Source organism: Rhinatrema bivittatum, chromosome 2 (assembly GCF_901001135.1).
Source record: "Rhinatrema bivittatum chromosome 2, aRhiBiv1.1, whole genome shotgun sequence".
NCBI lineage: Eukaryota > Metazoa > Chordata > Amphibia > Gymnophiona > Rhinatrematidae > Rhinatrema > Rhinatrema bivittatum.
The window spans coordinates 104,474,328-104,496,178 of record NC_042616.1 but is presented as its reverse complement, the minus strand read 5'-3'; the positions used below and the strand labels follow the sequence as shown (position 1 = coordinate 104,496,178).

The window sequence follows — 21,851 nt, the reverse complement described above, 5'->3', positions numbered from 1 at the left end:
TCCAGAATCCATAATTCTCAAAAAAGGATCCCTACAGGACAAAGCCTGAAGCTCCAAAATCCTTCTAGCAGAACAAATTGCCACCAGGAACACAACTGTCAGGGTAAGATCTTTCAGATTTGCCCTTCTAAGAAGTTCGAATGAAGCCGCACACATCCCCTTAAGGACCAAATTAAGGCACCAAGAGGGACACAACTTCTATACCGGAGGATGTAAATGCTTTGAATCCTACCCCTGGAGAAAACACACACATCTAGATGTGCAGCTAGAGCCGCTCCCTGCACTTTGCCTCAAAGTCAGCCCAAAGCCGCCTCCTGAACTCTGAGGGAGTTAAAGGCTAGCCCCTTCACCAACCTTCTTTGCAAGAAGGTCAGAATATGCGCTATGGATGCCCGAGTAGGTTCAACACCTTGCTCCGAGCACCAAGCCTCAAAAACTCTCCAGACCTTTACATACACCAAGGAGGTGGAAGTCTTTCTAGCTTGCAACAGAGTGGAAATGACATCCTCAGAATATCCTTTCTCTCTTAAGTGTTTCCTCTCAAAAACCAAGCCCCAAGACAGAAGTGAGCTGCCTGATCTGAAAATATGGATCCTTGGTGCAGAAGCTTTGGTAGATGAGAGAGCCATAATGGCCCGTCCACCGCTAGATTGATCAGATCTGCAAATCATGGCTGCCAAGGCCACTCCAGTGCCACTAGATTCATGTCTCCCGGATGAATCTCTACACGCCGCAATATTTTGCCCACCAGCAGCCATGGCAGAAACATGTACAGGAGAATACCTCACGGCCAAGGAAGAACCAAGGCATTGACCCCTTTTGCTCCACATACCCTTCTGCGACTGAAGAACGGTGCATTGGTATTTCAATGAGTTGCCATTAAGTCCATATGGAGTCTGTCCCATCTGCAATGGATGAGACGCATTGCTTCCTCTGACAACTTCCATTCTCCGGGATCCAGCTTTTTTCGACTGAGAAAATCTGCTTGCACATTGTCTATCCCGGCTATGTGAGAAGCTGCTAGTAATGCCAGATGCTGCACAGCCCAGCAAATTAACTCCTGGGCTTCCTGAGCCACCGCTCGACTTTTGGTACCACCATGTTGGCTGATGTAAGCCACCGTTGTTGCATTGACTGACAAGATCCTTACAGGTGCCTGAGCAAAAGGGGTAGAAAGGACCACAGTGTGAATCGCACTGCTCTCGTCTGTAAGAAACTGATAGACCACAATGCTTCCTCCGCCAACCACTGGCCCTGCTCCGACTGAGCCTGGCATACAGCTAGCTCCCCATCCAGAGAGACTTGTATCAGTGGTAACAACTATCCACTCTGGAACCTCCAAGCCACCATGAGAGACTGGGACCTGGCTAGCTCCGAAAAAGGTAGTGGAAGATGAAACTGCTCTGACAATGGGTTCCACCAGGAGAGCAACACTGCCTGCAAAGGCCTCATATGAGCAAATGCCCAAGGAACCAGTTCCAAATTGGAAGCCATTGAATCGAGAACCTGCAAGTAATCCCAGACCCTGGACACCGCTTTCTCTAATGACCTGTGAACTTGTGTCTGCAATTTGCAAATGCGTTCCTTGGTGAGAAACACCTTACCCACCTTGGTATCAAAACGTGCCCCCAGAAACTCCAATACCTGAGAAGGACAGATTTACAATCCAACCCAGGGATCTCAACTGCTGCAGCACCAACTCCACTGCCTGCCTGCAAAGAACCTCTGACTTTGCTCAAATAAGCAAATTGTCTAGATATGGGTGAACTAGGATGCCCTCCTTCCTGAAAGCTGCCAAACGGAAGGGCATAAAATTGAAAATGCGTCCCTAGGATTATGAACCGGAGGAATCTCTGATGGTCTGGCCACATCGCTATGTGTAAGTACACCTCGGTCAAATCCAGGAAAGCCAAGAACTCTCCCTTGCGTAAAACTGCAATGACAGAGTGCAGAGTCTCCATCCAAAAACGAGGAACTTTGAGAGCCATGTTTATTTTCTTTAAGTCCAAAATTGGGCAAAAAATTCCCTCCTTCTTTGGAACCACAAAATAAATGGAATACCATCTCGTCCCTCGTTCCTCTAGGGAGACGGAATAATGGCCCCCAGTATTTGGGGCCATTATTTCCCATTATTGGGCCTGATGGTTTCCTGCACCACCTGCCTTTTTACCACAGAAGCACAAGGGGAGACCATGAATAAGTCCCTTAATGGACGAGCAAATTATTTCCCATTATTGGGCCTGATGGTTTCCTGCACCACCTGCCTTTTTACCACAGAAGCACAAGGGGAGACCATGAATAAGTCCCTTAATGGATGAGCAAATTCTAAAGTGTAGCCTTGCCTTATCACACTTAAGACCCACTGGTCCGATATGATTTTGGCCCACTCCTCATAAAAAAAAAGTCAACCCACCCCCTATGACCGGAACTGAGCAGTGGGCCGGCCTCGCTTCATTGGGTGGACCTGGCTCCATCACCACCCTGGCCAGAGCCATCTTTGTTCGGCTTTTGACCTTGAAATGACTGGTTCCAGGACTGCTGCCTCCCCAAGGTCTGTCTCTGGGCTCCTTCTGAAGCCCTATTCTGCCGAAAACACCTATTGCCTCTAAACTGAGAATGCAGAGGAAAAGATCCTTTTCCTCCTTTCAACTTATCCTCAGGTAATTTACGTCCTTTATTCTCTCCCAGATATTTATCATCTCCTTAAGTCTTCTCCAAAAAGCAGTTTTCCCTTGAAAGATAACACTCCTAACTGAGACTTGGATGAAACGTCCGCTGAGCAGTTTCTCAAACAAAGAAGTCGCCTGGTTAAGAGCGCTGACATCATTGTTCTAGAAGTCCTAATCTACCATATAAATGGGCTTGGACCGACGTGCCGCAAATGCGCAGTAGAGAGCAGCTCTACTGCGCATGCGCGAGAGCACGTCGGTCAGAGGGGAGCCCAGCGGACTTGGAAACGGCGAGGAGGAGCAGCAGCGGCAGCACAGGTAGTCTCCGGGGGGTCTCTCGCCCGGGGAGAAGCAGCAGCACAGACACAGACATGGGAGGTCGCCGGGAGTCTCTCTCTCGCGCGTGCCTCATCACTGAGCATCGGGCGTGCGAGAGAGAGACCCCCGGAGACCTCCCATGGAGCAGCAGCGGCGGAATCTAAGTGTTATGCGGGCCAGAGAGAAGAAGAGGGAGTGGAGGAGGGCTGAGGGAGAGGGACGGGGTTGTGGAGGAGGTGGGAGGGGAAGGAAGAGGATATAAGTGGGGAGGGTAAAGTTGTGGAATACAGAAAAAGGGAGTGGAGGAGGGCTGAGGGAGAGGAACAGGGTTGTGGAGGAGATGGGAGGGGAAGGAAAGGGAAGATGAGAAGGGAAGGAAGGAAGAGGATGTAAGTGGGAAGGGTAAAGTGGAGTAGAGAAAAAGAGGGAGTGGAGGAGGGCTGAGGGAGAGGGGAGAAGGGGAAGGAAAGGGAAGGTTGGTTATAGTTACTACTTAGTTCGATGTAAACCGAGTTGATTTGATTTGTATCAAGAAAGTCGGTATATAAAGCAAAATTGCTTACCTTGTAATAGGTGTTATCCCAGGACAGCAGGATGTAGTCCTCACATATGGGTGACATCAGTAATGGAGCCCTATCTACGAAAAACTTCTTTAAAAGTTTCTATGAAACTTTTGACTGGCACCAGAGTGCCTACTGAGCATGCCCAGCATGCCATGATATTCCCTGCCACAGGGGTCTCCCTTCAGTCTTGTTTTGTAGCAATTAGCGTTAGCCAAAAATAAAATAATAAAACATATCGGACCCAACTCCGCGGGGTGGTGGGTGGGTTTCGTGAGGACTACATCCTGGGACTGCTGTCCTGGGATAACACCTATTACAAGGTAAGCAATTTTGCTTTATCCCAGGACAAGCAGGATGCTAGTCCTCACATATGGGTGATTAGCAAGCTAGAGGCTGAGTCATTTTAAGGTGAAGCAACAGTGAAGTATCGTTGTTGAAATGAATCAGCCGAAATCACAGCAGGTTGGATGTAGAAGGAGTTGGGGTTATACTGGAAATAAGTTCTTTAAGACAGATTGTCCATATGCTGAATCTTGTCTTCCTTCTTTGTCTAAACAGTAGTGAGCTGCAAAAGTATGAAGAGAACTCCATGTTACTGCTTTGCAAATGTCCAGAATAGGTACAGAGCGAAGGTGCGCTACTGAGGTTGACATTGCTCTGACTGCATGTGCTTTTACTCGCCCTTGAAGAGTAAGGCCTGCCTTCTCATAACAAAATTGTATGCAATCTGCTAGCCAATTTGACAAAGTATGTTTACCCACTGGTTTACCAGGTTTGTTTGGCTCATAGGATACAAATAGTTGACTGGATTTCCTATGGACTGTAGTGCGGTTTAAGTAGAAAGATAATGCACGCTTACAGTCTAGGTATGTAAGGCTCTTTCTCCCTGGTGAGAGTGAGGCCTTGGAAAGAATGTTGGTAAAACTATGGATTGATTGAGGTGGAATTCCGTGACTACTTTTGGAAGGAATTTAGGATGAGTACGGAGGACCACCCTGTCATGTAGGAACTTTGTAAAGGGTTCGATTGTGACTAGAGCTTGTAGTTCGCTGACCCTTCTAGCTGATGTAATGGCTATAAGGAAACTGTTTTCCAAGTGAGAAATTTAAGGTCACAGGTATCTATGGGTTCAAATGGAGAACGCATAAACCTGGTTAAGACTACGTTCAGGTCCCATTGTATGCTTGGGGAATGAACTGGTGGTTTAATGTGAGTTAGGCCTCTCATGAATTTACTGACGAGAGGCTGTGTAGAGATAGGTGTGTCTCCCAGCTTGCTATGATAAGCTGAGATTGCACTCAAGTGTACTCTTACAGATGAAGTCTTAAGACCAGAGTCTGAAAGATGGTATAGGTAATCTAGTAGTGAGGTAGTGGGGCAAGTGAAAGGATCTAGTGCTTTCTGAGTGCACCACAAAGTAAACCGTTTCCATTTGTAGGAATAATTCTTTCTAGTGGAAGGTTTACGTGAGGCTATCAGCACGAGATATAGTGGTTGGAAGGTTGAGTGGTTGTAAGATCAAGCTTTCAACATCCATGCTGTCAAGGACAGGGATTGAAGGTTGGGATGGCGCAGCTGACCCTGTTCCTGAGTTATGAGATTGGGAGCTACTCCCAGGCGAATTGGATCCCTGACTGAGAGATCTAGAAGTGTGGGGAACCATACTTGTCGAGGCCAGTATGGGGCTATGAGTATCATGGTCCCCTTGTCCTGTTGAAGCTTCACTAGAGTTTTGGTTATGAGCGGTATCGGTGGATACGCATATAACAGGCCTGAGTTCCAATGGCGAGCAAAGGCGTCCCTTGGTAGGCTGTTCTGCTGCCAGAGGAGAGAGCAGTAATTGTTCACTTTGTAGTTCAGATGGGATGCAAAGAGATCTATTGTTGGTTGACCCCAGCGTTGAAATATCTTGGTTGCTAGTGTTGGGTCTAGAGACCACTCGTGTGGTTGGAAGTGACGGCTGAGGCGATCCGCTACTGTGTTGTGGATGCCTGCTAGGTAGGTGGCCCGTAGAAGAATTGAGTGTGCTAGGGCCCAGTCCCAAATTTGAGCTGCTTCTTGACAAAGGAGGTAGGAACCTGTTCCCCCTTGCTTGTTGATGTACCACATGGCTACTGTGTTGTCCGTTTGGATCAGAACAGTCTTGTGTGAAAGGCAGTTCTTGAACGCATGTAGTGCATAGCGTATAGCTCGAAGCTCCAGGAAGTTTATTTGAAAGGAGGCTTCTTGTTTTGTCCACGTGCCCTGTGTCTTTAGATGACCAATGTGTGCTCCCCAACCCAAGGTGGACGCATCTGTAGTTAAAGTCACTTGTGGAACTGGTTGCTGGAAAGGTAGGCCTTTGAGCAAGTTGATAGTTGATGTCCACCAGAGAAGGGAAGATCTCAGATCTTGTGTTATCTGAATGGGAGTGGACAATGGTTGAATGGCTTGAATCCACTGATCTTTGAGTGTCCATTGCATTAGTCACATGGTCAGTCTGGCCATGGGAGTGACGTGAACTGTTGAGGCCATGTGTCCGAGTAGGGTGAGGCACTGATGAGCTGTAACTCGAGACTGATAGCGAATAGAGTGCGCTAGGAGAACGAGCGTTTGAGCACGGTCTCTTGGAAGAAAAGCTTTTGCTGTGATGGTGTTGAGATCTGCACCTATGAACTGCAACTGGTGAGATGGTGTGAGATGGGATTTCTCGTAATTGATGAGAAATCCCAAGGAGTGAAGCAACTTTATTGTGAGCTGGAGAGAAGTGAGAGCTCCGCTTTGTGTTTGACTCCTGATGAGCCAGTCGTCCAAGTAAGGAAATACATGCACTCTTTGTTTGTGAAGATGTGCCACCGCTACTGCAAGACACTTTGTGAACACTCGAGGTGCTGAGGCTAGGCCGAATGGTAGTACTCGGTATTGGAAGTGTTGACCTTCCACCAGAAATCGCAGGTACTGTCGATGAGGAGGAAAAATGGGAATGTGAGCGTAAGCGTCTTGAAGATCCAGAGAGCAGGCCAATCCCCTTTTTGAAGAAGAGGTAGCATGGTGCCTAACGATACCATCCTGAATTTCTCTTTCTTTAGAAATTTGTTGAGATTTCTGAGGTCCAGGATAGGACGTAGGCCCCCGGTTTTCTTTGGAATGAGGAAATATCGGGAGTAGAATCCTCTGCCCCACTGAGGCCTGGGAACTGGTTCTATGGCCCTGGCTTTCAGAAGGGTGGATAATTCTGCTTGCAGGATTGTGGAGTGATGAGACACTGTCCAAGATGAAAGAGGAGGATTTTCGTTTGGTACAGTGAGGAAATCCAAGCGGTACCCTTGAGCTGTAATTGAGAGTACCCATTGGTCTGTTGTGATGGAGGTCCAAGTTTGATGGTAATAAGCTATTCGACCTCCGACTGGTAAATGTGGAAGAGGATTTCGAGAATGGTTTCTGCTCTCTGGCTGGTTTTCAAAAGCCTGATGTGGATGCAGTAGGCGCAGGCTGCTGGGGCCTAGCAGGCCTCTGTCGAGTTTGAGAACGCTGTGTAGGGCGTTGCTGTCTGGCTCTGGTAGCAGGAGGATAATATCGTCGAGGGCGATAATATGGTTTCCTCACTTCTCTTCTAGGAGGCCTCCTAGAAGGTTGGTGCGTCTCTTGAGGAAGTTGAGACAATTGTTTTAGGGTTTCCATGTGGTCTTTTATGGTTGCCACTGCCTCTTTGACCTTGTCTCCAAAAAGGTTTTCACCTAGACAAGGTAGGTCTGCTAACCTTTCCTGTACTTCTGGCCTAAGTTCAGAGGATTTTAACCAGGCCCATCTCCGAGCTGTGATACCTGAGGCTGATAAACGGGAGGCTGTTTCGAAAGAATCGTAAGTGGCTCTCACCTCGTGCTTGCCTGCTTCTAGGCCCTTATGCACGAGACGGAGGAAACCCTCTTGAAACTGGTCTGGTAGGTGTTGGGAAAGAGCTTCAACCTGTTTCCACAGGTCACGCTGATACTGGTTCATGAATAATTGATATGAGTTTATCCGTGAGACCAGCATTGCTCCTTGGAAGATCTTTCTTCCTAAACTGTCTAGGAAACAACTGTCTTTACCTGGAGGTGTGGAAGCATGTTGTTTCAGTCTCTTAGCCTTTTTCTGGGCTGATTCAACCACTACAGATTGGTGTGGCAACTGAGATTTTTGAAACCCTGGAATGGGTTGGACGAGATATGTGGCATCAGCTCGCTTATTAACTGCTGCCACAGAGCCAGGGTGCTCCCACATCCGGTACATTAGCTCTTGCAGGACTTCGTGCACTGGAATAGCTAGTATTTCTTTAGGAGGATCCACGAACTGAAGGACCTCCAAGGTCTTCTGCCTAGTGTCTATTTCCGAGAGGAGAGAGAATGGAATAGTGTCAGACATCTCCTTTATGAAGTTAGAGAAGGAAAGATCTTCTGGTGGTGATTTCCTTCTGTCTTCTGGTGGTGAAGGTTCATATAGGATATCTTCTTCAGATGATATATCATTCTCTGAGTCCGTACCAGTATCCAGTGGATGTCCTGATGGTCTAAGAGGCTTAAAGGGAACCTCAGACATTGGTGTATGTGGTCTCATAGGCGGAATAACCCCTGATGGACCAGGCACTGGTTCTGGACGTGTATCTGAATCGAAATCCTGAGGTGAAGTAGAAAAAACTTGAATTAGTGAATCCAATTTATCCATTAATGGTTGAAAAATGGAGGATTCTTGACCTGGCATCGATGGTGGCATCGGTGCCGGTGGCCGCATGGGAATCGACGGCATCGGTGGTAGATACACCGGCATCGATGGCATCGATGGTATTGCTGGAATCGGCATCGAGGGCACCGGTGCTGGAACGGGCGATGTCATCGGAATCGGTGTCGAGGGCATCGCTGGCGAGGACGGCTGAGGTCGTGGCATCGCCTCGATGAAAGCATCTCTGACTGCTTGACGTATATACACATCAAGTTCCGCCCGCATGGATGGTGAAAACAGAGCACCCATGGGGGGAGGCGGTAATGGCGATGCCGGTACCTCCTCAGGGCCCTGAGGAGGCACGGTTCCCTGCACCGGAATCGGCGGGGATCGCCCTGTCGATGGCTCTGAAGCCTGGTCCTGGAGCCGAGGTTTCTTAGTAGGTGTACCGCCCTCTGTCGATGGCTCGCCGGGTATCGAGGTCGCAGATGCCATATGCGGCCTACGGTGCCGATGGCGATGCTTTTCCTTTTCGCGGGCTTTTTCACTGCCCGATGTCGACGCCCTGGACGATGGTGAGGGGGAGGAAAAGGGAGCATCTCCCGACTCACCTGGTAGACGCTTTTTGAACATGACTTTTCGAATCGACCCAGCCGGAGACGATTGAGTTGAGGTGGATGGAGCTGATACAAGCTGTATTTTAAACAATTGCTCCATTTTTTCTAGTCGGAGACGACAGCCCTTTGATGTCATCGTGGCACACAAGGGACAAGTTTTAACATCATGGGCTTCACCAAGACAGAGGACACAGTCCTGGTGAGGGTCCGTAATGGACATGTTCCTGTTGCATTTGGGACACTTTTTGAAGCCTGAAGCCATTTTGGGGCCGGACAGCCGTCGACGGCCAATGACCAGGGACAAAAAATTTTTCAAAAAGCGGAACGGAACCGCGAAAATCCAAAAACTTACCGCGATCGGTGTTTACTAAGGGGAGACCCTTTGCGGCTGAAGTTTTCTAAACTTTTTTCAAAGTTAAAGTTGTGGAGAATTCCACAGGACTCCTAGAGACCGCGAGGCTAACTGCTTCGCGGAAAAAAGACGACTGAAGGGAGACCCCTGTGGCAGGGAATATCATGGCATGCTGGGCATGCTCAGTAGGCACTCTGGTGCCAGTCAAAAGTTTCATAGAAACTTTTAAAGAAGTTTTCCGTACATAGGGCTCCATTACTGATATCACCCATATGTGAGGACTAGCATCCTGCTTGTCCTGGGATAAAAGCCTTTAATAAATAAATAAATAAATAATAAGGTGAGAGGGGAAGGGAAAAGGGAAGAGGATATGACTGAACAAGTGGGAAGGGTAAGAAGTTCTGGAGAAGAGAAAAAAGAGTGGAGGAGGGCTGGGAGAGGGCAGGGGTTGTAGATGAGGTGAGAGAGGATGGAAGGAAAAGGGAAGTTGTGGAGAACAGAGCGGATCTAACGGTGCCAGTCTGACCGATGGAATCTCGCTCGTTTTAACGGGCTTAACGGCTAGTAAGATTATATAACGAATTGGATCCATAGGCCACCACAACCTCCAGCTGCTCTTCCTCTGATGCAGGCATCAATTTATCACCTACAACTGCTGCACCCATTGCAGCTCAGCCCGAAGCATATAGCTGCTGCATACCGCAGCACGTATGCCTAGGGCAGACACCTCAAAAACTTCTTGAGATGGACTTCCAGTTTCCTATCCAGCAGATCCTTCAGCACTGCAGAACTGCTGCAGACACATAGGCATCCAGCTTTGGAATCCTTAACAGCTCAAGCATGACTTCAGGCAAAGGATATAATTTATCCATTGTTCTACCAACTTTCAAGCCAGTCTCCGGAGTATCCCACTTCCTTACCACTAACTTCTTAACTGACTTATGGAAAGGAAAAGCTTTCGCTGGACCTCTTAAGCCATCCATGACTGGATCCACCTCTTCCTGATCGTATTCCTCTCATGGAACATTTATCCCTAACTCCTTAAGGGCCCCAACCTTTCCCTGTGGAAAAGACAAACCACCTTCAGATCATCCCCCTCAACAGCCAGGGTTTTCCCAGGCCCTCTTCCAGATCATGTCCCGCTGAAGGATCCGCCTCAGGAGGGTCCTCTAATGGCGGATCCCCATCCTCAGAATCCTCAGAGAGTTTGTCCGCAGCGTTTGTGTGGGCATACCAAGGACTCACCGAAACCTTGTAGCCCCATTAGCCCGTGGAACCCTGGACCTCTTCCTGGGTTGCGGACCTACCGACCCTCCTGCTTGGAACCATGCCGCCCTGTGGCTTTCCTAGCCAAATAAGCCTGGTGCAACAACAGGATGAAATCTGATGAGAAGGTTGCAGAATCATCAGAATCCTCCTTTAGGAGGTCCTCGTCCTCACCCGACTGAATTCCCCAGTCTCCCCAGCCATCCACAGGGCTCATATCAGCTGGGGACAGTGGCAGAGGGAAATCTCCCCCACAGACTCTAAAGCAGCTGAGAGAGAAGATAAAATGGCAACCATTCCCGCTCTTTGGGAAGGGACCCGCTGCTTCTCCCAATGCATCCGAGAGCCTTCCAGGCCCGAGCTGCCCTACCCCAAGAATGGCAGCGGGAATAAAAGCCTGCGAGAGCTACACATGCGCATCGCCACACATGGTGCACTTGCTGCCATGTGGCATGCTCTCAGCCCTCCTGGACCGTGAGTGCAGCCAGCCGACTGAGGAGCCTAAGGAACGACAGTCGCTGCAGTTGAGCCCCTGCCGGGTTTAGGCACCGCTCTCACTCCAAGCTGACTGACAGAGAAAAAATAAATAAAGCGAATGTCCTTATTTATTTATTTATTATATAGACTTTACAAAAACTACTTCCCTTTAGAAGAAGAGTGAGAGCAAGCTCTGCAACTCCTCCTGGGGGAGAGGGAACTGGCCCCACTAGATTTCTGGCCCCAGCGGAGAAGGACTGAGCAATATAAGGGTCCCCAGTCCCCTGTTTGTCCATCTCAGAACCAGGAGGGATGGCCCCACCAGGACCTGCCAACCTTCTGGGACGAAATCGCCAAGAAACTATCTATTCCTTTTTTTTTTTAAACCTAGTTTCCAGACTACAGGTTTTGTATCTCTACCATCTGCTATGCTAGAGTCTGAGAAATACTGAAGGACTGCAGGTGGCGCACCAGGTTATGTGGCAGTGTCAGCAAACTTTCTCTGTCTCCATCTGCTGGAAGGGAGGCAAAACCCAGGAGTGTGGACTGATCAGGGTATGTACAGGGAACTAAGATTTCTGCTGCACATGCCTAGTTCATGAGCTCTGTTAGATACTCTATTCTAAGTTGTAACTATTGCACTGTGCAATTTTTAGTGAAATGGACAACACTAAACTTCAAGAGTCACAGCTTCTTTATAACCTTTGAATTCATGGTAATGAAGGGATAATTCAGACCAATATTTTCTGAGTATACATAGTAATAATAGCGGAAAGGACCAAATGGTCCATCTAGTCTGCCCAGCATGCTTCTTATGGTAATAACTGCTCCGCCACGTTTCATTTAAGGGTAGTCCGTGCAGCTACCCACAATCAAAAACCAAGCAACTCTCAAACTAATAAAAAATTACTGCTAGAAACTTTTTTACTGGGTGAGGAGCCTTCTTGAAAATTTAGACAATGCTGCTTAACTTGCTTTGCATTTGGACTTGGCCATAGAAGCTGTCCTGTGCTTTTTTCCCTTATGTCTGCATATCAGTATCCCAGACCATGAAAGTCGGGGCCCATGATGGTTGCCATCTGAATCCAATTTACTCTCCCCCCCCCCCCCCCCGCCCCCCCCACACTGTCAAGGCGGAGAGTGATGTTGCAATTGCGTCATAAGTATCAAGGCTTATTGGTTGAGGGTAGTTACCCCCATGCACTCTTTTCTTCATTTCTGACCTCTAGCCTTTAGGGACTATCCCATGCCCCTTTTAATTCTTTGACTGTTTTTGTTTTTAAAAAGCTCATTCTCTATGAACCAAAGAAAATGGAAGACGGACAGCAAAATATCATGGAACTTCTTCTACTTATGCCGAGACTGAGAAATCCAGGCCTTACAGGAGGAATGCATAGGTTTTAAAACCTATCTTGGCATGAGTGCCAGTTTGTCTACTGTTAGCTCTGCTGAAACAAAGGGCTTTGATACAGATTGGAGGAAGCTTACCTGTAATGGCATTTCAAGACTATGCAGGTCCTTATGCTAACATGACCTCTTCACTTTTATAAAAACTGTGTGAAACTCCCAGAGATGTGCTTGGTCATCACCCATATGCATTGACAGTATATACATTATGCAGATGGGCTGCTATAAAGTAAGTGAAACAAAGCAAACAGGGGTTCCTGCCATCTGAGAGAGCACACCATCCAAGAGCTTTCCGCAATCAAGAGACTACACCCTGGGGGACCAAAAGAAGTCTGCCTACACCTCAGCCTGATTGTTGGGATGAAGAGATGCTTACCCAGCTGTTGAGCCTTCGGACCAGCACACAGATGCAGATGCCTTCAAGGAGAAAGAAACTACTCCTTTCTTTCTGCTACTCTTGTCAACATGGTAAGAGAATAAACTAGCTTTTAATTAAGAGGTCTGAAGTTACCTTTAGTTTAGGTAGACAGAAAATTGTGATTGCTCTGACTTAAATCAGTGCAAACTGGTGCTCAAGAAGCTGGAGTGCTGCTTTAAAAACTGACTGCCTCTAAATTTCTAAATCACTTAAACAACTATTATATCAATTATATTTTAACGTTATACAAACTTAATGAGTCTTTGTTCTAATTAAAACGAACTCTGATCGACCACAGTTGGAGTAATTAATAAATTTATAAATTCTGTGCTTGGCACAGTGGCAATTCCAAAATAATAATTAATCTATAATGTGTGGTGTGCTATCTTCCTTACAGTGTACCGGTTTTCTATCCACACATTATGTGTATGTGAGCACTTTAAAGGACACTTTCATTGGCATTTATTTTACATCTGCAATATTTGATTATTATGTTTGGTGTGGTTGTTAAATATATATTTTTTACACTATTTATATTTCTGTTTTACATATTTTATATTGCTAATGTTCATAGGTTTAACCTGATTCAGTCACATATTTTAAAACATGGTCATGTCGGGTTTTTAGAGATCTTATTTTACTTTTATGCTTTCTTATGATCTTACAATTTTCATGCTTGATATCTTATTTTAATAATTTTAAATATATATTAATACTGTTATTGTTTATTTAGTAACATAGTAAATAACTGCAGAAAAAGACACAAATGATCCAGCCAGTCTGCCCAGCAAGAGTTTTCAGGGCTTTAACGTATGCTTGTTATCCAATATCTGTTTTCTGTTGCTACTACACCTCTGTTCTTCCTCCTCTGGTTGGTATCCTGCCTCTGCTTTGTGCTGCCAAATTCAACATCAGTTCTAAATCTGACAAATTATTTTTAATTTCAAGATGATCGATCAATTTTCAAAATGTTTATCCAGTGAAAACAAATAGTGTATTTTAAAATAAATTACAGTTGTCTATAAATAAAATAAGTGTTTTTGGATACCTGTGCATCACAGACTAAAATTTTCTGTGGTATAGAGGGCTCCCAGATATTCCAAACACAGATGATGTACTTCCGGTCTAGTCGAACGGTGCTTAAATCCAGTGGTAGGTCATGAACTGAAAGTAACATATGCCTCTGAACTTGAGAGAAGTGTAACCAGGAAACCCTTCGCTCTAGTAAAAAGACAGAGATGGAATTTTTCTGAGAGAATTCTGTCCATGTTTTGGGAAAACTACAAGCAATTTAATGACCTTTACTTGTTTTTAACAATTACATTTTTTTATAATTCTATGTTCAATTTCAAAATTCTATAAATCAAGACATTATAATTAAAAAGACAGGCTGAAAAATTGCAATAATAAATGACACTCATTATTATGCATTCTTTGTGGAAAAGAACAAATCCAGGGGCTACAACATGGTCCATCTGGTTGTAGTTGCAGAACAGTGCACACACTGGAGATGTAAAACACTGAGCTGCAAACTATAGTGCTCACAAAGAATGCATTTGGACCTCCACTGTACTCCTAAAGGCCATTTCCTGACAGGCTCTGTTTTACACATCATCCAGGCATGGAAATAAATGGTACACAAAAACTGCAGTAAAAATTAGGGGTGTGCATTTGTTTTATTTTATTTTGTTTCTTTGAATGTGTAACATTTTTACAGGCAAAAAACACACTGAAAATGAGGGACAATCTCATATGGTTGTAAATTCAAAATCTCATATGGTTGTAAGATTCATACAGGCCAGTTCTAAGTGAACTGGTAGCACAAAGAGGCATCTAACAAAGAGACACCTAACAGACCACCTTCTCAAATTCCCAAAAAGAAAAGGAAGCTATTTTTTGACCTATTCCTATCATGTGACTACAGATTTAAAGAGTTGACACTTCTTATATTCTTATGTTCTCATTCAGTATCAAAATCTGTAATTGTAAACATATGCTGTAAATGGCACAACTTTAGAAAGTGTGTTTTTTGAATAATTCCCTCAATCATTCCTCTAAGTTTCTCCATGTCAGCATGCAAAGTCTAGCAAACATGAGCTACACACAAAGCACACTCACTGCCCCTGGAAATCTCAAGCTATGAGATATGGGGGAAATAGTGAAAAGCAGAGTTGCTTAGCTATAACAGGTGTTCTCAAAGGATGTCAGTCCTCACATGTGGGTGTTATCATCCAATAGAGCCCGGCACAGAAAACTTATGTCAAAGTTTCTAGGAATTTAACTGAGCCTCTCTGAGCATGCTCGGGCATACATTATACCACACAACCACGTAAGATCCCCTCAGTCTTATAATATAGAATTAAAGAAAAAAACCCACGAAGTGGAGAGCAGACTCCTCGGGAGGTGGGCAGGTCTCATGAGAACTGACATCCTGCTGCCCTCAGAGAACATCTGTTACAGGTAAACAACTCTGCTTTCTCCGAGAACAAGCAGGATGGCAGTCCCCACACATGGGTGAATCCCTAGCTACAGGCGGCTCCCCCAGACAAAAAAGAGGAGCAATAAAACAGGTGCCAACAGGCACAACAACAACAATATTTTGTTGGTAACAGGAGGGGGGCAGCCTGAACAAAAATAATGGGCCCTTGGCAGGAACAGAGTTGGGTTCTAAATCTGAACAAGTTCCAAATGTCAGATTGTCCAAACCTGCTGTCGCGTTGGTCATCCATCCCTATCCAAACAGTAGATGGAACTCCATGTCGCAGCTCTGCAGATCTCCTCCTTGGGGACTGCTGGCAAGTGGGCCACTGACACCTGCCACCAGGATGGTAGTCTTCTTAGTGACCGCTGATACCGCCACATCCACTTTAGGAGTCTTAAGGCGTTCCAAATGTTCTTCAAGCATCGGATACAGCTTTGCCATAGCCTGGCCGACCTTGAGGCCTGCCTCCGGAGAGTCCCATTCCTGACTAATAAGCTTCTGGATTTTCTTCGGGATAGGAAAGTCGCTGCAAGGGCCCCGGAGACAGTCCAGTACCGGGTTAACACCCTCACTATCGGACTCCTCCTGGTGGAGCCTGGATCGGAAGGGGACGATCCACGAGTGGTTCATCTGTTTAAAAAGGAGGAGTTGCGACCCCTCATCCCCCAGGTGTTGGAGGAGTTAAGACCCCTCACCCCCAACTCCTCCAACACCTGGGGGATGTGGCGTCGCAACTCCTCCTTTTTAAACAGATGAACCACTCGTGGATCATCCCTTTCTGATCCAGGCTCCACCAGTAGCTGATCGTCCCTGCCAGTATCCAGATTTGGTGAGAGTGTCTCAACTGGGTCTGCAGCAGCGTCCCCCTGGGGCAAGGGAACCTCCTCCCCTGCGGGTCATCCGAGCCGTCGAGATCCCCACGGACCATGCTTGCACGTGAGACCCGAGAGTCATCACGCAATTTGAGGCATTTCGGGATCCCCCAAGCTCCCTCCTGGGGTTTGAATTCAGCAGACTTCCTGGCCAAGAAGGCCTCATGTATGAGGAGTATGAGCTCGGGCGAGAAACCACCCGGACCCATCTCGTCGCCGCTGGAATCAGACTCGGTGTCCCTTGTGCCTCCCTGAACAGGCTCCCGCACCGCGGGAGACAGTGGAGGGAGATCGTCCTGGGACTCCTTCCTGGTAGTCGCGGCTGAAGCAGCCCCCGAAGTTGCCAAATGTGCGGCCTTCTTGGGCTTAAGCCATTTAGAAGAGGACCCCTCCCCCCCCTGCAGCTCAAGATGTGCACAGGGAGAGGGAATCCAAGTATGCAGACCAAGCGCCACAGGCCTTGCAGGCCTCTACCAGAGGCTTCTCTGCCATTCCCACAATCGCAATGCAGTCCCTAGGAACCCCCCAGCCGGGAAACAGCATTGCCGCAGAGCTCGCAGGGGAAAAAAGCCAATCTCCAAAAATGGCGTGCGCACCAAATATAACCCGGCCCACCGAGCAGACGCATGGGAAGGCAGCTGGCAGCAGAAAACAAAATGGCCCTCAAGCTCAAAATAGCTCAGCACCGCAGAGCTATTGCATGCAGGGAATCTCCTAACCCCGCCGGGGAAGGGCAAGTCCCGCGGCCCTGTCAGCAAGCTGCCTGCTCCCCCCTCCAGAAAACCCCCCTGGCTCGAAGTGCTGTCGAGCTCAGCTCTGCTGAGCAGACTGATGCACCCAACAGAGCCGCTGAACTCAGAAATCAAAAGGATTTTTTTGTTTGTTTGTTTGTTTTAAACTTAATGAAATCCACAAGTAGAAAACAAAACTTCCCCAATAGGGATACTTCCCTGAGCCAGCGGTCACCCAGATGGAGGCTTCAGGACCACTGAGGGAGCCAGTCCTCTGGCTATTGGGGGTCCCGGGACACTCGAGCTATCACAGCCAGGGGTATCCAACCCCCCATTCGCCCGGCTCTACCCGAGGGATGGCCCCAAGACAGAACCTGGTACCTTGGGGAGCAAACAACTCCAGAGAACTCAGCTAAGAGCTGCAGGTATGCACCACCACCATCTGCTGGAGACAAAGAAATACTGAGGAGCTGCAGGTGGCACACTTGGTATATAGCAGTGCCTCAAAGTTTTGTTCTCTGCCTCCATCTGCCGGTGGGAGTGCATAACCCACTGGTCTGGACTAATCTGAGTATGTCCTGGAATATACTTTGCCTCACTGAAATACTGGAGAAATTACTTATCTGATAATTTCATTTTCCTTAGTGTAGACAAATGGACTCAGGACCAGTGGGTTATGTGCTCTTCTGCTAGCAGATGGGAGACGGCGTCAGATTTCAAAGCTGACGTCACCCTAGATATACCCCTGCAGTGACCTCAGCTCTTCAGTATTCTCTTCGAAAAGCCAATGTGGATATATATTTGCTTAAATAATTTGATTAAAACTGATTAAACTTGATTCAACTGATTTCAAAAAACTGGAGACTGTCAGTGCACTCAACCAATTAATGCCGACACCGAACAAACTGCGGGTATCTTGAACTAGGGGTAGGCAATAGCTTACCCGTATTTGCTTAATCTTGAGGTTCGCTTCCCGATGTTCTCCTTCTCTGGGGAAGCCATGGGCGGGATGCTGAGTCCATCTGTCTACACTAAGGAAAACAAAATTATCAGGTGAGTAATTTCTCCATTTCCTAGCGCATAGCCAGATGGACTCAGACCAGTGGGATGTAGAAAAGCTACTCCCGGACAGTGCTGGAGGCTGCCCGTGGCCCACTTAGTACTGCCCTTGCGAAGGCTGTGTCTTCTCGGGCTTGAACATCAAGGCGGTAGAACCTGGAGAAGGTGTGTAGGGAGGACCACGTCACCGCCGGACAGATCTCAATGGGCGCAGCAGCTTGGTTTCTGCCCAAGATACTGCCTGGGCCCTAGTAGAAAGAGCCTTAACCTGTAGGGGTAAGGGCTTTCCTGCCTCTATGTAGGCTGTGTAGATTACTTCCTTGATCCAGCGAGCTGTGGTCGCCCGCAAGGCCACTTCTCCTTGATTCTTCCTGCTGTGGAGAACGAACAAGCGATCCGTTTTGCACACCGGTTCCGATCTTTCCAGGTATTGTATCAGGAGTCTGCCGATATTTAGATAGCGAAGAAGGCATGAGTCTTCCTAGTCCTTATGTTCATTCGGAGATGGTAGGGAGATGGCTTGGTTCAAATGGAACTCGGAAACCACTTTCGGTAGGAAGGAGGGGACGGTACACAGCTATATGGTTCCAGGAGTGAACCTAAGGAATGGTTCTCGACAGGATAGTGCCTGTAGTTCAGAGATGCTATGAGCTGAACATATTGCCACCAGGAATACCATCTTCAATGTTAAGAGGCATAGTGACAGATCGCGCGTTGGTCTGAAGGAAGCCCCCGCTAGGAGGTCTAATACCAGATTGAGGTTCCATAGGGGCACTGGCCACTTTAGGGGTGGCCGAAGTTGCTTAACCCCTTTTTAGGAAACGCGTCAAATCCGGATGAGCTGATAGATGGATTCCATTCACTTCGGCTATGAAGCAGGACAGGGCTGCTACTTGGACCTTAAGGCAGTTGAGTGACAACCCCTTCTTCATACTGTCCTGTAGTAACTTCAGAATCTTAGGGATCTTGGCCGTCCGTGGGAGTATCCCGCGGTCCTTGCACGAGGCTTTGAATATTCTCCAGATCCGTATGTATGCCAGAGATGTTGAGAACTTGCGCGCGTGGAGCCGGATGTCAATCACGGCCTTCGAGTAACTGCACTTCTTCAGGCGAGTCCTCTCAAATGCCAGACCATAAGAGAGAATAGAGATACATCTTCATGAAGAATCGGGCCCTGCTGGAGAAGGTCCCTGTGTGGAGGTAGGCTCCCCGCAAGGAGTCTATGCATGTTTGCGTACCATGGGCGCCTTGGCCAATCCACAGCCACTAGTAGAACTTGTCCCCTGTGGTGTTCTATCTTGCAGATGACCTTGCCCAGTAGTGGCCATGGGGGGAAGGTGTACAGTAAGTCTTCCTCTGGCCAGGTCTGGACGAGAGCATCGATTCCTTGGGAGTGTGGCTCTCGTCTGTGGCTGAAGAACCTGGGGACTTGGGCACTAAGACAGGTGGCCAGTAGGTCTATGGCTGGAAGGCTGTGGTCGACAGCATCCATTCCCCTGGGTCCAAGCTCTCTCTGCTGAGCCAGTCTGCTGAGCCATTGTCTTTTCCTGCGATGTGGAAGGCCGAGATCCCTTGTAGGTTTATCTCCGCCCATGCCATGAGAGAGTTTATCTCCAGAGACACCTGCTGGATCCTGGATCCTCCCTGCAGTTGATGTAGGCAACCGTTGAAGTGTTGTCTGACATTACTTGAATCGCTTTGCCTCTGAGTCGGTGGCTGAATTGCAGGCATGCTAGTCTGACTGCTCGAACTTCCAGGCGGTTTATGTTCCATCCCGCCTCTTCCTTGCTCCATTATCACTGGGTCGTCAGTTCCTGACAGTGGGCTCCCCACCCTTGTAGGCTTGTATCCATGTTGAGCACGATCCAGTTCGGTGGGGATAGGCTTATTCCTCTGCTTAGGTGGTCTTCCTGTAGCCACCACTGAAGCCGAGAACGTACCTCTGCTGGTAGTTGGAGGCGAATTGAGTAGTCCTGGGACAGTGGGTTCCAGCGTGACAATAAGGAGCACTGGAGTGGTCGCATGTGAGCCCTTGCCCACGGAATGACTTCCAAGGTTGATGCCATGAGCCCAAGGACTTGAAGATAGTCCCCTACCTTGGGGCGTGCATTGGTCATCAATCGTCATAATTGTTCCATCAGCTTCCTTCTCCTCGAGGGAGGGAGGAAGACTTTGTTCTGTTTGGTGTCAAAACAGGCCCCCAGGTACTCTAGAGACTGAGAGGGCTGCAGACTGCTCTTGACCGTGTTCACTACCCAACTGAGATCCTGCAGTAGGTTCTTGACTCTGCTGGTCACGTGCCGGCTCTCTTCCGAAGACTTTCCCCTGATCAGCCAGTTGTCCAAGTAAGAGTGTACCAAGATCCCTTCCTTCCTCAGTGTTGCCTCCACGACCACCTTAATTTTGGAAAATGTTCTGGGGGCGGTTGCTAGGCTGAAGAGTAGCGCTCGGAACTGGTAATGGTGACCCAGTATTGCAAAGCACAGAAAACGCTGGTGATCTTGATAGACTGGAATGTGAAGGTAGGCTTCAGAGAGGTCCAGGGAGGTTAGGAACTTTCCTGGTTGTACTACCATTATTACGGAGCGAGGAGTCTCCATGCGGAAGTATAGTATCCGCAGATGATGGCTGACGTTCTTGAGATCCAAGATGGGTCAGAATGATTCTTCTTTCTTGGGGACGATAAAATAATGCCCCGTATTTTGTTGGGGCGTAGGAACTGGAGTTATTGTCTTCAGACTGAGTAGTCTTGTCGGAGTGGCTTCCACTGCCAGTCTCTTGGTGTGGGAGTGGCAGGGTGACATCATAAATTTGTCCCAAGGGATACTGCGGAACTCCAGAGAGTAACCTTCTCGAATGATGTTTAGTACCCACTTGTCCGACATGATCTTGACCCATCGTTGATAGAAGAGGGAAAGTCGATCCCCTATTTCCTCTTCCTGTGGATGGGTTGTCCCATTCTCATTGGGGAGTATGGCTGGAGCCTGTCCCCAGGCCTGTTTCTCTCTTGGTTTGTCGGTTCTGAAAGGGCTGAGACTTTCCTGGGGGATGAGGTGCCTGGAACTGCGAGTTCCTGTAGGGGCGAAAGCGTTGAGAGCCTCTGCCCCTAGTTTTCTGGGGGAGGGGCGCTGGGATCTTTTACCCCTGTCCTCCGGTAACCGAGGCACTGGAGATTCGCCCCACTTGCTGGCTAACTTCTCCATTTTGCTTCCGAATAAGAAAGATCCTGTAAAGGGCATCCTTGTGATATTCGCTTTAGAGGTCGCGTCAGCAGACCAATTCCGCAACCATAACTGTCTTCTGGCCGCCACTACCGAGGCTACGCCTCTGGCTGAGGTACGCACCAGATCTGAGCTTGCGTCCATCAGAAAGGCTGCTGCAGGTTCAATCGTTTCACTGGTATATGTTCTTGAGTTGTTTGCCTCTCTCGAGAGAAGCAAACAGGAATGTGCCACTAGTGCGCAGCAGGAAGCAATCTGTAGTGTCATTGCTGTTGCGTTGAAGGCCTGCTTAAGGATGGATTCTAATCCTCTATCCCGAGTATCCTTCAGTGCAGCCCCTCCTTCAACGGGAATGGTTGTTCACTTTGAGACGGCACAAACCATGGCGTCCACTTTCAGAAAACGCAGGCGTTCCTTGGTCGCTGGTTCCAAAGGGTACAAGGCTTCCAAGGCTTGACCTCCTTTAAAGCTGGCCTCCAGGGCATCCCACTCCATGTCAATCAGTTCCTGGATGGCTTTCATCACTGGGAAATAGCATGAGGCCTTACAAAGGGACACCAAGATAGGGTTCTTCTTTGGTTCCGCCATAGGATCTGTGCCTGGAATACACAGAGTCTTCAGAGTCTGGGAAACAAGGGCTGATAATTCATCCCTGTGGAAGAAGCAAAGCATGGTTCTGTATGGTTCCAGGCCTGGAGGAATTTCTCCTTCTTCCAGAGAGCCAC

The 21,851-nt window shown here is 47.9% G+C and overlaps 1 protein-coding gene across 1 annotated transcript in view; it reads right to left on the bottom strand.

The window, feature by feature from the left end:
• WDR60 (WD repeat domain 60) overlaps positions 1 to 21,851 on the bottom strand; it is a 373,459-nt gene that overhangs the window by 143,429 nt on the left and 208,179 nt on the right. The window contains exon 15 of the mRNA XM_029588515.1: positions 13,810 to 13,982. Coding sequence (XP_029444375.1) covers positions 13,810 to 13,982 — 173 coding nt within the window. The remainder of the gene's footprint in view (positions 1 to 13,809; positions 13,983 to 21,851) is intronic.